This window comes from Phyllobates terribilis, unplaced genomic scaffold (genome assembly GCF_046119375.1).
Source record: "Phyllobates terribilis strain yellow unplaced genomic scaffold, ASM4611937v1 Scaffold_4__5_contigs__length_816908805, whole genome shotgun sequence".
Lineage (NCBI taxonomy): Eukaryota > Metazoa > Chordata > Amphibia > Anura > Dendrobatidae > Phyllobates > Phyllobates terribilis.
In genome coordinates this window covers 772,071,810-772,091,182 of record NW_027362764.1, presented here as the reverse complement: position 1 = coordinate 772,091,182, position 19,373 = coordinate 772,071,810, and the positions used below count along the sequence as shown (strand labels likewise).

The window sequence follows — 19,373 nt, the reverse complement described above, 5'->3', positions numbered from 1 at the left end:
CTTCAACCTTTTAGACCTTCAAACGCAACTTAAATGAATCTGACCTAGTGTTAAAATAATGTTCCCCTGTGATAGCAAGAGTTTCTAAACTTCCATAAGAGTTGAGAAAATCTCCCAAAAATTGATTTGGGAAGATTTTCTAAATTCAATCGAAAAAAAATAAATGTAATGCAAATGAAATCAACTGGAAATGGGTTACATAAAAATCTTATACTCCCATCTCTTCAGCCCTCCCTGTACCTGTCCTATCACTGCCAGTCCTACGATTTTGTCTTCCATCTTCTTTTTTGTTTCCAGCCAGGTGTTCTGTTCAACAGGCCCACGTTCCATGTGGTCATGTGGGGTGTAAAACGCATGATCGACATGTGCCCTACACAACAGAAGTGGGGCCTATTGAATGGATGACCCAGCCGGAAAGAAGATAGTTGAAAGTGGAATACTGAAGAGCCGATCCTAGAAGTAGCGGTGGTGGGACAGGTAGAGCTACGGAGAGGTGAGTATAAGATTTTTTTTAACCCCTCCCTGGCCCTCTGTAACCAAGTCAACAGTCAACTGCCATATTACTGGATTCGGACGAAAATGACAGGAGAAAAATCAAAATTGCAAAGAGAACTTCGGCACTCCAAACACGAATATATAAGAAATATTATATCTAGACTGATGTCACTTTACAAAATGAAGTTTTTTTGCGCATAATTTGGCCAATTTATGTGTGCCCATCAACCACGACAAGGTCACCTTCGTATGATGGGTAACTACGCTACCACTGGATATGCCACTCTTGGGCTGTAAGCCTGTATGGACAATATGTCTCTGCTTGGGCTTTAAACCTACAATGTATGGGCTGGAGAAAAATCAAATTCTGCTGAACTCAAATGTTTTCTAATATTGAATCGATTTGCTTATCGTTCTTAGATATCTGTAACATAATTTGTAATTTTAGCATGAACTACGACCACTTTGAAGGCCTAAGCTTCTCTATGTTCTTGTTCAAGTCATCGTAAAGCCACAATAATAAAAAAAAGGGGTTGAGAAGCTCCGCCCAAGAGGAACCGGCATGAGCTGAAATCCCCCAAATTTCGATGGCGCAATAAATACAAATGAGTAAATAAGGCTCATCATCACTTTGCAACATTTTGATTCTTCTAAGAAAATTATAATGTCTGCCTCAGTCATGTCCAGCCACACGTTCTTCATTAATTATAAAGTAACACCAACTATGGAGTAAAAATAGCTGGTGAGTGGAGCTATCTGCAGTATGTAGAATAGTTATTATGATCACATCGCTCTTTGATCTTCACCTTCTCCTGCTGGCTCATCGGCAGCCTCCAGCTGTCTTCAGATCTTACCGCGTCTTTGCATACTGTGGATGTGTCGTTGGTCACCCGGCAGCCCCCTTGGACGACTTCAATAGTTCACACTCAGCTGGGCTCCTCTTCCCACTGACTCTGTCATCTCTAATTCAGGAGTCGCAGATTATATCGCTCACTTGCTTTTCCTCTCAAAGAGACATTTACGGATGAAAGGAAACACATAAGCAGATAACTACAGGCAGACCTCTGCCCCCCATCCTGCTGGTTTTCCGGAAACCTTCTGATTTTAGCACAATCTGTACATGCTTAAAGTTACATTTTACAAAGTCCTATCAGATAATTGGGATCATCATTAGTGTCCGCTTCATTAGAATTAATTCCTATGCTAGGGTTTATTAAATAAAGATTAGGGTAGTCCCTGGAGAAAAAAAAATGTTGAGGTGCAACCTTTCCCGCCAATAGAGATCTCAAGTAGTGTTAATTAAAGGGGATATTCGGAACTTAGTGAAAGACAAAAAATCGGCCTAAGCACTAACAGAAAAGTATTTGCTACCTACCTGCCTGTTGTGCACGGTGCCGTTCTGAGCCGGCACTGTCACGCACAGTGTGGGAAAGACTAAGTGCAACATGAAGGAATTAGGGGAGGGTAGCCAAAACGCTAGGGAAAGGGGGAGTGGAGATCCCTAGGCAGATCTAATATCACCCTGCCTCCCCTACCGTCCCTATTTAGGTTCCGTACCTATCGCCGAACAGGAAACCTAATCCCTGTATATCCCTAGAGCTAGGCCCTAGATAGGGAGGGGTGGGGTGAGCACTGATCCGTTCCCACTATAAACTAAAGACAACAAGGGAGACAAACAAAGGGGGGAAAACTTAGCTTGAGCAGACACCAGAGAGATAACACCAAATGTCCTCAAAGGGCACCAGAGAGAAAGCTAGCCGACTGCTATTGCTCCAAGCCTTCACAAGAGAAAATAAGAATATCACCAGTGGCTCCGTGAAGCAGACAGATAGTTTATAAACACCCAGACTAGGGTGTGTCAATCAGAGCAGGAGGGAGGTAGCCGCTGGGTCAAAAAGTAAGAAGAATTAAGAAGGTGTCTGACAAATGCAGTGGCCTTCTGCAGCCTGATCCAGAGCGACTGCTACATCTGACACACCCATGACAGACACAGAGCGGTCACAGACTGCTCCTGCCAGCGATTCAACTGCCTCTGCTGACATCACGTTGACAGAGCGGTGGATTCTTTTTTGCTCCATTCTGTTGACAGGGCGGGACTTCCGACGTCATTCTGATTGACAGATGGATTCCCGATGCCTAACTGGGGAAACCGACTGTCAATCAGAATGATGTCAGAAATCCCACCCCGTTGACAGAGCAGGGTGGAAAAGAAGGCGCTGCTCTGTAGACGGGACGTCAGCAGAGGGAGCTGAATCGCCAGCAAAAGCGCTCTGTGACCGCTCTGTGCCAGTGAAGATCAGCACCGGGCACAACAGGCAGGTAAGTAGCGACTTTGTGCCTGTTAGGTCTTAGGCACATTTTTTGCTTTTTGCAAAGTCCTGGATATACCCTTTAAAGTTTAGAAAACTCATTCATATTCCCTGGAGTTCATTGCAGAGTTCAACTTGAGTTTTTTTTTATTTTTCTGTACAGCTTAAGAAAAAAATCACAGATAGCCAACATTTTTTACCCCCACATTGTAAAGCCATAATAAATCATTAAGGTTATAGGTGAATATGTCCATAATTCTGACGCAAACTAATTAGTTGCATTCACTGTAAAATGTAAAATTATGATAACTACAGTCATGATAATCTGTACAAGTTTCTCCAGCTTAAAAAAAAAAATAAAAAAAAAAATTGTGGACATGGGAAAAAAAATGCCCTAATGTTACTGACTGTCCCGAAATATCAAGACATTTGGCAACACATCTTTTATGGATCCTAATATTTTGGCCAGAGTACAAAGTAATTACAAATAGCGTCTTGCTTTGTAGGACCCGTCTTCCAAATCGAAAAGAGTCACTTTGTGTGATTGCAGACTTATGAATTCCCCCAGTGCACAAACTGTGCGCTGCGAAGATTTGCCAGTTTGAGACCCAACACCGGAGGGTATATATATGTTATACATATCCCCGACCAGTGGGGGCAGCCTCGCTCTCCATACACTTGTATAGAGCGAGGCTGCGCCTTCTAGTCAGTCACACCCACTGGCCGGCCCGTCACTACATGGGGTATGGCCTTGCTCGATACAAGTGTGTGGAACGAGGCCATGTTCACTGGCCGGGGGAATGTATAACACATACATAAACTTCGATCCTGGCTCAGAAACCGGCGAATCCCCGCAGTGCACAGTGCCTGCGCTGGGAGGATCCATATAGAGTGACTGCAGACTTATTGATTTGGACAGGACATCCCCTTTAAACAGACAACCCATTTATGTGAATGAGCATCATGCAATATTTCGTCTCTCCTGTGATGGCGCTGCATGGATATTAACCCCTTTCTGGCCCAGGGCTTATTAATACGTATCTGTGCCCTGGGTCTTATGGGCCAGATACGTATTAATACGCCTTGGCGATTTTGTCCGCACACAAGCGGTGCGGGCGAGATCGCTGCTTGGTGTCAACTGATTGTTACAGCTGACACCCTGTGCTATGTGCAGGGAGCGGTCCCACACCGCTCCCGGCACATTAACCCCCAAAATGCAGCGATCGAAATCAATCGCAGCATTCTGGTGGCAAGAGGAGGTAAGCGCGATACTTACCTTCTCTCGCGGCGTCTGAGTCCGGTCCCAGATGTTGCCATGGTGACCCGACGTCATCATGACAACATCCGGGTCACCAGGAGGCAGGAAGTTGCTTTGGTCATGCGCAGTGCATGACCAAAGTAACTTCTCCCTGTGCAGCGCTGACAGGCTGCATGGCATACGGAGCTGCTGCTCTCTATGCCATGCCGCCGATCAGGCTGCAAAAAGTGAAAGTCCCATAGTGGGACAATGTGAAAAAGTAATAAAAATTTTAGAAAGTGAAAAAAAAAAAAAAATTGTAAAAATATAAAAAAAAATTGTAAAAAATAATAATAAAAAAATAAAAATATATTGTACCCATAAATAAATAATGTTATGAAAAAAAAAAAAAAACTAATAAAAGTACACATATTTGGTATCACCGCATCCGGAACGACCTGACCTATAAAAAATGTTCCGCTAGTTAACCCCTTTAGTGAACACGGTAAAAAAAAAAAAAAAAAAACGAAACATAAAACGATGTTTTATCATCATACCGCCAAACAAAAAAAATGGAATAAAACGCGATCAAAAAGACGAATGCCGAAAAATAAAAAAGTTATAGCTCTCAGAATAAAGCGATGCAAAAACAATTGTTTTTTCTATAAAATAGTTTTTATTGTGTAAAAGCGACAAAATATAAAAATATATATAAATGTAGTACCGCTGTAAACCTACTGACCCGAAGAATAAAGCTGCCTTATCAAGTTTACCACACACAGAACGGCATAAAAAAAATCCCCAAAAAACAATTCCTGAATTGTTGGTTTTTGTTTATTCTGCTTTCTAAAGATCAGAATAGAAAGCGATCAAAAAATGTCACATGTCTGAAAATGGTACCAATAAAAATGTCAACTTGTCCAGCAAAAAAGAAGCCATCACATGACTCTGTCGGCCGAAATATGGAAAAGTTATAGCTCTCAAAATATGGCGATGCAAAAACTAGTCTTTGCAAAAAAAATGCGTCTTTTAGTGTGTGACAGCTTTCAATCATAAAAAAAACTATATGAATCTGGCATCACTGTAATCGCACCAACCCGAAGAATGAAGACGTCTAATCATTTATACCGCACGAGGAACAGCGTAAAAAATAAACTTTAGGGTTAGGGTTGTGCTAGGGTTAGGGTTGTGCTAGGGTAAAGGTTGTGCTAGAGTTAGGGTTGTGCTAGGGTTAGGGTTGTGCTAGGGTTAGGATTGGGGTTGGGCTAGGGTTGGGGTTGGGCTAGGGTTAGGCTAGGGTTAGGGTTGGGCTAGGGTGAGGATTGGGCTAAGGTTAGGGTTGGGCTAGGGCAAGGGTAGGGATAGAGTTGGGCTAGGGCAAGGGTTGGGCTAGGGTTAGGGTTGGGCTAAGGTTAGCTTTAGGATTTTTTCAGAAGTAAAGAATAAAAAATGACAACGATATGGTGACTAATGTTGAGCGCAAGTGCTCGCTACTTGAGTTTGCATCGGGTGCTCGGGTATGCACCGAGTATAGCGGGTGCTCGAGTGACATGCTCGAGTCTCCGCCCCAAATGTTTTGCAGCTGTAATACAGTCTAAAAAACCTTGCGGGGATTGCCTGCCATGCATGAGCCATCCCCGCATGTTTTTTTTGGGGTGTCTAATAACCGTGAAACATGCGGGCAGGGACTCTAGCATGTCACTTGAGCACCCGCGATACTTGGTGTATACCCGAGTACCCGATGCAAACTCAAATAGCGAGCACTTGCACTCAAGACTAATGACAACTTATTCAATAGGATGACCTAATGTTATCAAATTCTGTGTCGTACCTCTGGATTCAAAATGTTCACTATACCCCTTGATAAAATCCTTGAGGGATCTAGTTCCAAAATGGAGTCACTGGGGGCAGAGTGGGGTGGTTTCCACTATTTAGACACATCAGGGACTCCCCAAACGCAGCAAAATATTCAAGCAAATTTTATATTCAAAAAGTCAAATAGCGCTCCTTCCCTTCCGAACCCTGCCGTGCGCCCAAACAGTGGTTTTCCCCCACATATGGGGTATCGGTTTACTCAGGAGAATTTGCACAACAAATTACATGGTGCAATTTCTCCTGTTATCCTTATGAAAATGCAAAATTGGAGGCTGGAAAACATTTTTGTTGAAAAAATGTGAAAATTTTATTTTTACGGTTCAATGTTATAAACTTCTCTGAAGCACATGGGGGTTCAGGGTGCTCACCACACATCTAGATAAGTTCCCTAAGGGGTATAGTTTCCAAAATAAGATCACTTGTGGGGGGTTTCCACTGTTTAGGCACATCAGGGGCTCCCCAAACGCAACATGGCGTCCGCTAATTATTCAAGCAAATTTTACATTCAAAAAGTCAAATGGTGCTCCTTCCCTTCCGAACCCTGCCGTGCGCCCAAACAGTGGTTTTCCCCCACATATGGGGTATCGGCTTCCTCAGGAGAAATTGCACAACAAATTGCATGGTGCAATTTCTCCTGTTACCCTTCTGAAAATGCAAAATTTGGGGCTGAAAACAATTTTTGTTGGAAAAATGTGAAAATTTTATTTTTACAGTTCAATGTTATAAACTTCTGTGAAGCACCTGGGGGTTCAAGGTGCTCACCACACATCTAGATAAGTTCCCTGGGGGGTCTAGTTTCCAAAATGGTGTCACTTGTGGGGTGTTTCTACTGTTTAGGCACATCAGGGGCTCTCCAAACGCAACATGGTTCCGCTAATTATTCAAGCAAATTTTACATTCAAAAATTTAAATGGCGCTCCTTCTCTTCCGAGCCCTGCCGTGCGCCCAAACAGTGTTTTTTCCCCACATGTGGGGTATCTGCGTGCTCAGGGAAAATTGCACAACAAATTTTGGTGTCCATTTTTTCCTGTCACCCCTGCGAAAATAAAAAAATTTGGGTCTAAAGTAACATTTTTGTGAAAAAAGTTAAATGTTAATTTTTTTTTTCCACATTCCAAAAATTTCTGTGAAGCACCTGAAGGGTTAATAAAGTTCTTGAATGTGGTATTGATCACATTGAGGGGTGCAGTTTTTAGAATGGTGTCACTTTTGGGTACTTCCTGTCATAAAGGCCCCTCAAAGTCACGTCAAATGTGATGTGGTCTCAAAAAAAAAATGGTTTTGTAAATTTTGTTGTAAAAATGAGAAATCGCTGGTCAACTTTTAACCCTTATAGCTCCCTACTAAAAAAAAATTTGGGTTCCAAAATTGTGCTGATGTAAAGTAGACATGTGGGAAATGTTATTTATTAACTATTTTGTGTGACATATCTCTTTGATTTAAGGGAATAAAAATTAAAATTTTGAAAATTGCAAAATGTTCAAATTTTCGCCAAATTTCTGCTTTTTTCACAAATAAACGCAAGTGATATTGAAGAAATTTTACCCCTATCATGAAGTACAATATGTCACGAAAAAACAGTCTCAGAATCAGCGGGATCCGTTGAAGCGTGCCAGAGTAATTACCTCATAAAGTGACAGTGGTCAGAATTGTAAAAATTGGCGTGGTCATTAACGTGCAAACCACCCTCGGAGGTAAAGGGGTTAGATAGGTTTCCCTACAGATCACAGCTGATCACAGGGTAACATTGCATGGTTAATCCATTGTTAACAAGTTAGGACTGTTTGAAGCAGAGAGCCTCTTTAAGCTGACCATATAGAATCCTAATTAACGTTTATGTAATTGATAGAAATCATTACAAAGATATAGATGCAGGATCGTGTCATAATGGTCACAGCTCACTTCTTTCCCCTCTCTGCGCAATGACTTCTGCACAGATAACAGAACATGCCCCAAACTATCTCCATCTAGGTGATACATTCCCATTTCTTCATTTTATAGTCAGTAGATTTTTCCAAATCTAAGTATATTTTCATCTCCAATATATTGAGAATTATTTTACTTGCTTATATAGCACCATAAATTCCCCAGCACATCATCATCACTGTCCCCATTGGGGCTCACAATCTACATTCCCTATCAGTATGTCTTTGGAGTGTGGGAGGAAACTGGAGAACCCTGAAGAAACCCACAAAATCACGGGGAGAACATACAAACTCCTGGCAGATGTTGGCTTTGGTGAGATTTGAACTCAAGACCCCCGTACAGCAAAGCAACAGTGATAACCACTGAGCCACCGTGCTGCCCATAGAAGTATCTTTACAGAATGTTTCCCAGCATGGCCAGGGCCAAATAGTTTACATTAAAGGGAATCTGTCAGCAGGTTTTTTTTTTAGTGATACACCCAAAGAGGATCATTGCTAAAGGCAGGACATCCCTCTGATTTGCCTATGAGGCTGTTATTTTTTGAATTAGTCCAATCATGGCATACAAACATATAGGGTGGGGGAGGTTCTATATAATGTGACCCATTTTCTAATACCAAATTACGTATTTGATTTTCCCATCCATAATCTGGAGGGTGGGTCTTTTCCCTTATTCCCCCAATGTGGAGATACATGTGCCATTCCCCTGATGACTCAGAATCCTGAAGAAACGCGTCGGGAGGCACTAAAAGGGTCCGTTCAGGGCTGTACTAGTACAATAGGGTCAGCTGTAGACTGCCCTTGTAAGGGTGGGAGTTCATGGGTGAGATCTTTCTTATTTAGTCTTTTAGACACTCAAATGGTATATTTATATGAGTCTGTTCACTTCATAGACTTATGTGTATTGAGACCCTATTAATTATTCTGACCACTGTCAGTAAATGTTCTCTTGCAGGGACAAGGGTTTTCATTCCCTTTTTTCCATACGTTTTTAATATGTTTGTCTACCACTAATAATTTTTAAACATATCTAGTAAAAGTTACGTTTTAAGTCCACAATTTTTCTGAATTTGACATTGCTTCGTTTGAGAGCAGCGGAATGTAGGTAAAGAGAAGCTGAATCCAATGATGTATCACTTAGTTTACAGGGTGCAGCCATTCTGACACAATTAGAGTTTTTAGATTTAGCAATGCAGCAGCAGAGCTGAGGAAGCTGCCCCCACCCCCACCAGGCACTGTATATACAAAGTCCATAAACAGTGAGCTGATTATCACAGGAGGGGGCGTTGCCGGGCTAGTGTAGTCCCCAATGTTAATCTCTTGGTGATAAATCCTTCACAGTTATTAAACAACAGCACGCACTTTGACAAGTGACACATCCCTGAATTCTGTGTTTCAGCCTCTATCTCCTGCTGTCTTCGGATTACAAAGCAAAAACCTGCTGAGAGATTCCCTTTAAGGGGATGTGGACAAAAATCAATTACTACGTTTTGAAATTGCATCATTTACAATGTAAATGTTTGTTCTTTTAGAATAAAATATAGCAGAATTTTGCCGACTTCTTTCTCCAGATTATATAATTTAAGGAGTTTTTCGTATAAAGGATAACAGCTCCACCTTTGTGCATGGGCCATATTGGTATTGCAGCTTAGCACCGTTCACGTGAATACTTGCATTCTAACATTAGAAATGGATCAGAAAAGTTTTTTTTTCTAATCCTCGAAAACCATTTTAAGCCCTTTTCACCTTCCCAAGTTCTTGTAATATCGGTTCCAGAAAAAACGGTAAGAGTGTCATCAGGGTTATGGATCTGTGAGCTAACAGTGTGTCATCAGGGTAATGGATCGGTGAGCTAACAGTGTGTCATCAGGGTAATGGATCGGTGAGCTAACAGTGTGTCATCAGTGCGCCATACTCTTTTTTTATTTCCCCGGTATGGCTTAAGAAAAATCAATTCCAAAGCTTCGCCTATACTTTGTTGAACAAGTACATCACACGGACGACACACGCATGACACACGGATGACACACAGACGGCACACGGACGACACACAGACGACACACGGATGACACACAGACGGCACACGGACGGCACACAGACGACACACAGACGACACACGGATGACACACGGACGACACGCGGACGACACGCGGACGGCACGCGGATGACACGCGGACGACACGCGGACGGCGCACGGACGACACACGGACGGCACACGGACGGCACACGGACGACACACGGACGACACACGGACGACACACGGATTACACAGGGACGGCACACGGATGACACACGGACGACACACGGATTACACACAGACGACACACGGATGACACACAGACGACACGCGGATTACACAGGAACGACACGGACGACACACGGACGACACACGGACGGCACACGGATGACACACGGACGGCACACGGACGGCACACGGACGACACACGGACGACACACGGATTACACACTGACGGCACACGGACGACACACGGATTACACACGGACGGCACACGGACAACATAAGGACGACACGCGGATGACACACGGATTACACATGGACGGCACACGGACGACACACGGATGGCACGCGGACGGCACGCGGATGACACGCGGATGACACACGGACGGCACACGGACGACACACGGATTACACACGGATGGCACACGGATGACACACGGACGACACACGGATGACACACAGACGACACATGGATGACACACGGACGACACACGGATTACACATGGACGACACACGGATGACACACGAACGACACACGGATGACACACGAACGACACATGGACGGCACACGAACAACACACGGACGACACACGGATTACATATGGACGGCACACAAACGACACGCGGATGACACACGGACCACACACAGACGACACACGGACGACACACGAACAACACACGGACGACACACGGATTACACATGGACGGCACACAGACGACATGCGGATGACACACGGACCACACACGGACGACACACAGACGACACACAGACGACACACAGACGACACACGGATTACACACGGACGACACACGGATGACACACGAACGACACATGGATGACACACGAACGACACACGGATTACACACGGACGACACACGGACAACACACGGATTACACATGGACAGCACATAGACGACACATGGATTACACATGGATGACACACGGATGACACACGGATGGCACACGGACGACACACGGACAACACACGGACAACACACGGAAGGCACACGGACGACACACGGACGACACACGGATGACACACGGATGACTCACGGATGACACACGGACAACACACGGATGGCACACGGACGACACACGGACAACACACGGACAACACACGGAAGGCACACAGACGACACAGGGATGACAGACGGACGACACACGGATTACACGCGGACGACACACGGATTACTCACGGATGACACACGGACGACACACAGATGACACATGGATGACTCACGGATGACACATGGATGACTCGCGGACGACACGCGGATGACACACGGATGACATACGGGTTACACACGGACGACACACGGACGACATACGGGTTACACACGGACGGCACATGGACGACACACGGATGTGCTGTACGTGTTTTACACGGCTCCAAAGACTTGCATTGTCCCTTGTCATCCATGCTGCTGGTAAAAAACGGACAAGTCTCCATGTGGTTTGTATGTGCCATATATTACATTTTAATCAATCAAGTAAATTATTAATTTAGGCAAAAAATAAGCCAATGTTAGTGTAAGCTGAGATGTCAGGAGTAAAGTCTCATCTCATATGGAAGGAACAATCAGAACGATATCATAGGCAGCCATTTCTGAAGGTTCGCACCTCCCAGAATCCGTGAATTACTAGTGGGACCGATATAATTTAATTATGCATTAATGAAGCTGTAATTAATAACACAATGAACATCGTCCTCAGCGGACCATAATGTGTCACCTGGTGTCTCCTTGGAACCTACCAGAACCTTTGAGCATGACGTTCTTATTGATAGTCATGCAGCGCCATCTAGTGGCTCCTTTAGACATAGCAATGGATCCACACCATCGACATTTTCAATACAAAATTTACCGTAGAGAAAAAAAATCCTTTCTAGAGCAGAATGGCAAAAAAAAAATTGCGCCGATGTCGGTCAGGTTTTGTTTTTACAACAATCACAGAGCGCAAAAGAAGTGACTCCGTAACTTTATTCTGTGGTTAAGTGTGCAATTACATCAATACTCATTTTTTTTTTATGTTTTTTATTCTTTATTACTTGGAAATAATAAAAGAATTGTCTTTACTCAATGTAAGGAACTAAAAAAAAAAAAAAGACTTTTCAAAAAATAAAAATTTGGCCACAGTAAAGCTTTTTGCAATCCCTTGATCGCTGGTACATTACACATACAGCAATAGTGAATGTATTGTTCTTTGAGCGATCTCCTATTAAGACCCTCTCAAGTCTTTGTGGTGTGGTACATGGCCCCCTCATCGGCTAGTCACTGAGATTCCACTGTCCATACTGGCTGTGATATCTAACGAGACCATAAAAACACTTAAAAAATGAAAGGACCTGATTCATCTTTTGTGGGATTTTTAAGTCACATTTCTTTTTTGACTAGCGGTTTTCCCTGATGTTTTTTGCTCCAAATTCATCAAATTGGCGCACGTGGATTTGCTATTGTGCAAAATATCACAAAAAAACGGCAAAATATTTAGCATACAGAAAATCATTCCTGGTGAGATTGGAATAGAGTTACACCAAATTTGTCAACTTTTAAAAAAGTTGCATTTCATGACTGCAGACTTATCAGTTTAGACCGGACAGTACTGTAGAGTTCTCCAAACAGTATTATGGCCCCCACATAGTGCTCCATACAGAATAATGGCCCCACATAGTCCTCCATACAGAATAATGGCCCCACATAGTGCTCCATACAGAATAATGGCCCACATAATCCTCCATACAGTATTATGGCCCCCACATAGTGCTCCATACAGAATAATGGGCCCCACATAGTCCTCCATAAAGAATAATGGGCCCCACATAGCCCTCCATACAGTATTATGGCCCCCACATAGTGCTCCATACAGAATAATGGCCCCACATAGTCCTCCATACAGTATAATGGGCCCCACATAGTCCTCCATACAGAATAATGGCCCCACATAGTCCTCCATACAGAATAATGGCCCCACATAGTGCTCCATACAGAATAATGGCCCACATAATCCTCCATACAGTATTATGGCCCCCACATAGTGCTCCATACAAAATAATGGGCCCCACATAGTCCTCCATAAAGAATAATGGGCCCCACATAGCCCTCCTTACAGTATTATGGCCCCCACATAGTGCTCCATACAGAATAATGGCCCCACATAGTCCTCCGTACAGTATAATGGGCCCCACATAGTCCTCCATACAGAATAATGGCCCCACATAGTCCTCCATACAGTATTATGGGCCCCACATAGTCCTCCATACAGTATAATGGGCCCCACATAGTCCTCCATACAGTATTATGGCCCCCACATAGTGCTCCATACAGAATAATGGCCCCACATAGTTCTCCATACAGAATAATGGGCCCTACATAGTTCTCCATACAGAATAATGGGCCCTACATAGTCCTCCATACAGAATAATGGGCTAAATATTCCCCATAAAGAATATTGGGTACCACATAGTCCTCCATACAGAATAATGGGCCCCACATAGTCCTCCACACAGAATAATGGGCACCACATAGTCATCCATGGAGAATAATAGGCCCCACATAGTCCTCCATACAGTATAATGGGCCCCACATAGTCCTCCACACAGTATAATGGCCCCACACAGTCCTCCATACAGTATAATGGGCCCCACATAGTCCTCCATACAGTATAATGGCCCCACATAGTCCTTCATACAGAATAATGGCCCCACATAGTCCTCCATACAGTATAATGGGCCCCACATAGTCCTCCATACAGTATTTTGGGCACCATATAGTCCTCCATACAGTATTTTGGGCACCACATAGTGCTCCACACAATATTATGGGCACCATATAGTGCTCCATGCAGTATAATGGCCCCACATAGTCCTTCATACAGTATTATAGGCACCACACAGTCCACCATACAGTATTATGGGCACCACATAGTCCTCCATACAGTATTATGGGCACCACATAGTGCTCCATACAGTATAATAGCCCCACATAGTCCTCCATACAGTATTATAGGCACCACACAGTCCACCATACAGTATTATGGGTACCACATAGTCCTCCATACAGTATTATGGGCACCACATAGTCCTCCATACAGTATTATAAGCACCACATAGTCCTCCATACAGTGTAATGGGCACCACGTATTCCTCCATTCAGTATTATGGGCCCCACATATTCCTCCATACAGTATTATAGGCCCCTATTGTACTCCATACAATATTATGAGTATCACCTAGTCCTCCATACAGTATTATGGGCCCCACATAGTCCTCCATACAGCATTATGGGCATCAGCTGTTCCTCCATACAGTATAATGGGCACCACATAGTCCTCCATTCAGTATTATGAGCACCACCTCGTACTCCATACAGTATAATGGCCCCAGTTAGCCCTACATGCAGTATTATGAGCACCACATAGTCCTCCATACAGTATTATAGGCATCACATAGTCCTCCATACAGTATTATGTGCATCGCCTAGTCCTCCATACTTTATAATGGGCATCTCCTAGTCCTCCATTCAGTATTATGAGCACCACCTAGTCCTCCATACAGTATAATGGCCCCACATATTCCTACATACAGTATTATAGGCATCACATAGTCCTCCATACAGTATTATAGGCATCACATAGTCCTCCATACAGTATAATGAGCACCACATAGTCCTCCATACAGAATAATGGGCTTCACATAGTCCTCCATACAGTATAATGGCCCCACATAGTCCTCCATACAGTGTTATGGGCACCACATAGTCCTCCATACAGTATTACAGGCATCACATAGTTCTTCATACAGTATAATGAGCACCATGTAGTCCTCCATACAGAACAATGGGCCCCACATAGTCTTCCATACATTATTATGGGCCCTACATAGTCCTCCATTCAGTATTATGAGCATCACCTAGTCCTCCATACAATATTATGGGCCCCACATAGTCCTCCATACAGTATAATGGGCACCTCCTAGTCCTCCACACAGTATAATGGGCACCTCCTAGTCCTCTGTTCAGTATTAAGAGCACCACCTCGTCCTCCATACAGTATAATGGCCCTACATAGTCCTACATACAGTATTATAGGCATCACATAGTTCTCCATACAGTATAATGAGTACCACATAGTCCTCCATACAGAATTATGGGCCCCACATAGTTCTCCATACATTATAATGGGCCCCACATAGTCCTCCATTCAGTATTATGAGCATCACCTAGTCCTCCGTACAATATTATGAGCCCCACATAGTCCTCCATACAGTATTATAGGCATCACATAGTCCTCCATACATTATAATGGGCCCTACATAGTCCTCCATTCAGTATTATGAGCATCACCTAGTTCTCCATACAATATTATGGGCCCCACATAGTCCTCCATACAGTATTATAGGCATCACATAGTCCTCCATACATTATAATGGGCCCTACATAGTCCTCCATTCAGTATTATGAGCATCACCTAGTCCTCCATACAATATTATGGGCCCCACATAGTCCTCCATACAGTATTATGTGCACCACCTAGTCCTCCATACAGTATAATAGGCACCTCCTATTCCTCCTTTCAGTATTATGAGCACCACCTCGTCATCCATACAGTATAATGGACTCACATAGTCCTCTAATACAGTATTATAGGCATCACATAGTCCTCCATACAGTATAATGAGCACCACATAGTCCTCCATACAGAATAATGGGCCCCACATAGTCCTCCATATATTATAATGGGCTTCACATATTCCTCCATTCAGTATTATGAGCATTGCCTAGTCCTCCTTACAATATTATGAGCCCCACAACGTCCTCCATACATATTATGGGCACCTCCTAGTCCTCCATACAGTATAATGAGCACCTCCTAGTCCTCCATTCAGTATTATGAGAACCACCTCGTCCTCCATACAGTATAATGGCCCCACATAGTCCTCCATACAGTATTATAGGCACCACACAGTCCTCCATACAGTATTATGAGCACCACATGGTTATTCATACAGTATTATGGGCACCACATAGTCCTCCATTCAGTATTATGAGCACCACATAGTCATTCATACAGTATTATCGGCACCACATAGTCCTCAATACTGTATAATGGCCCCACATAGTCCTCCACACAGTATTATTGGTACCACATAGTCCTCCATACAGTATTATGGGCACCACTCAGTCCTCCACACAATATTATGGGCACCACCTAGTCCTCCATTCAGTATTATGTGCACCATCTAGTCCTCCATATAGTATTATAGCCCCACATAGTCCTCCATACAGTATTATGTGCACCACCTGGTCCTTCATACAGTATAATGGGCACAACCTAGTCCTTCAAACAGTATAATGGGCCCCACATAGTCCTACATACAGTATTATGAGAACCACATACTGTAGTCCTCCATGCAGTATTATAGGCATCACATAGTCCTCCATACAGTATAATGAGCACCACATAGTCCTCCATACAGTATAATGGGCACCACATAGTCCTCTATACAGTATAATGGCCCCACATAGTCCTCCATACAGTATTATGGGCCCCACATACGGTATAATAAGCACTACATAGTCCTCCATACATAATAATTGGCCCCACATAGTCCTCCATACATAATAATGGGCCCCACATAGTCCTCCATACAGAATAATGGTCATCACATAGTCCTCCATACAGAATAATGGTCACCACATAGTCCTCCATACAGAATAATGGTCACCACATAGTCCTCCATACAGAATAATGGTCACCACATAGTCCTCCATACTGTGTTATAACTCCCACTGATCCTGAAGATGGACATCCCAGTGGTCGGACCTAAGTAAACTCAGACTGTAGTGGAATGACTATTTATATTGTAAGCTAATCGAGTAGTCAAATAATTTTGTGACCATGACCTATGTTTGTGTTACATAATTTGCATAATTATCATTAAAATGTAAATAAAATGTTATAATTTGCCATGTAAATGTACAATCAGTAATTTCTTATATTGCCTGTTCTAGATGCTGGACAATCCTGACCTGATAACGGAGCAGATCAGCAAGGATTTAGCTTGGGTTTGTTCTCAGCTTTTGGTGACATGGACCAAATTTTTGGAAATTGTGACGCTTCATCCAGATGTGACCACCTACCTCACACAAGAACATCACACCCTACGGGTCAGTAAGAGCATCATAAATTACCTGAAAGGTTGTGGCCGAGTATCTTACAAAATAGCTCTGAATTCTTAAGTTTTTGTTCAGATAATCATATGGCATCATATTTTATCTTCCATATGATCGCCGTAGGTTTCCAAAACAGTTCACGTAAACCAACATTACAACTGTCTCAATAATACCTACAGTAACTGTAGAAGATATGTGGCTAAAGGGAGAAATAAAGTCAAAAAGTAACCTTAGGGGCCCATAGCTGGAATTGAAAGGGTTCGTGACTAGTGATGGGCGAGCACTAAAATGCTCGGGTACTCGTTGTTCGAGTCGAACAGATTGGAATACTCGGGTGCTCGGTCCGAACAATGAGCCCAATATAAGTCTATGGGAAACTCCGAGCATTTTTCAGGCGGCTCCCCCCGACGGTCTGCAGAGGGCCTAAAAATTGGCCACATCGATGGGAATAGTGCTCAAATGACATGGGAACAGCATGGGGAAGACCCCTGGAAGCATTTCTGACTCCCAGGTAACTGCTGTCAACAGCGTTGTCAGAGGTATTACGCCACTTTTATGGACTCACAATATAACATACAAAAACGAATCCAAAATGTATTTTCCTGGAAAATATGTTAAGGAACATCATTTCCAGGGTAATGACTTGTATATGAGGCAAAATAAATGTACAAAGACAACAATGCTCCTTCACAACTTGGGCTATGTTCACACGTAGCGTTTTTGATGCGTTTTTGCACTTTTGCATTGCTTTCAACCTAGACAAATGCATTCACCGGGAAATATCATTTTAACATTTTACAACCTTATCTGGCATTGTGGTGTGTGACACATCATCAGACACATCTGTTTCATTTATGATGGAGGTACTCTGAAAGTCACAAAGCCTATTTTTATAGGGCCATCAGGTGGCCCTTACTATTCTTAAAAGGACAGCAGTCGGCCCTTGCTATTGTTAGAGAGCCATCAGCTGGCTATGCTTTGTTGTTACCATTATAAACGAGTGGGTCTCCTATACTGTTATAGCGTATGCAGTGACTGAAAGGGCTACCAAAAATTTGGAGGAACTCCAATGCCCCTTGCAAGAGACGTAGAGGTCGGAGGGTCTCCTGCAAAAAATGCTCCCATTATTAGGAAGTGTGTCTCCCATACTGTTTGCCTATGCAGTGAAGCAACGGCTGCCAAAAATTTGGAGAAACTCCAATGCTCCTTGCAAGAGACGTAGAGGTCGGAGGGCCTCCTGAAAACAATGTTCCCATTTTTAAGAAGTTTGTCTCCCATACTGTTTGCCTATGCAGTGAAGCAACGGCTGCCAAAAATTTGGAGAAACTCCAATGCTCCTTGCAAGAGACGTAGAGGTCAGAGGGCCTCCTGAAAACAATGTTCCCATTATTAGGAAGTGTGTCTTCGATACTGTTTGCCTATGCAGTGAAGTAATGTGTAGCGTCGGCGTCCCTGCCTCCTGCTAGGCAGGGACGCTGCTCCCCTCACCTCTCCGCTCCGTGCCCGGCGTCCTCCTCCCACTCTGCTGGCAGCGCGCGCTGCTTCCCGGCCACTGTGCTTAGGGCGCGCGCGCGCTCCCCCTCTCTTAAAGGGGCCGCGCGCGCCGTCCTAAGGAGTCCCCGGCCAATGGCCGGAGGACCTCACCATATATAAGGCACCTCCTCCAAAATGGAGGTGCCCGAGCAATGTTGTTGCAAAGCCTTCACTCTGCTTCAGCCCTCAGGTCCCGTTACCAGTTACCTGCCAGTCTCCTGCCAGATTCCTGCTTGATACCTGCCTGATATCCGCTTACCTGCTTGCAAGCCTGCGGTCCGACGGTCTGCCTTCCGACACCTGTCAGTCTGTCTATGGACCAGCCTGCCCGCTCACCTGGGAGCGCTCACCTGCTACCTGCCTGCTAGCCTACCTGGAGGCTCTGCCGTCACTTGCCGTGACCACCTGCCAGTCCAGAGACTCTTGCCCGCTCACCTGGGAGCGCTCACCTGCTACCTGCCTGCTAGCCTACCTGGAGGCTCTGCCGTCACTTGCCGTGACCACCTGCCAGTCCAGAGACTCTTGCCCGCTCACCTGGGAGCGCTCACCTGCTACCTGCCTGCGAGCCTACCTGGAGGCTCTGCCGTCAC

At 44.1% G+C, this 19,373-nt stretch overlaps 1 protein-coding gene across 1 annotated transcript in view; it reads left to right on the top strand.

The window, feature by feature from the left end:
- Positions 1-19,373, top strand: part of FAM135B (family with sequence similarity 135 member B) — a 337,247-nt gene that overhangs the window by 240,686 nt on the left and 77,188 nt on the right. The window contains exon 10 of the mRNA XM_073679922.1: positions 17,089-17,244. Coding sequence (XP_073536023.1) covers positions 17,089-17,244 — 156 coding nt within the window. The remainder of the gene's footprint in view (positions 1-17,088; positions 17,245-19,373) is intronic.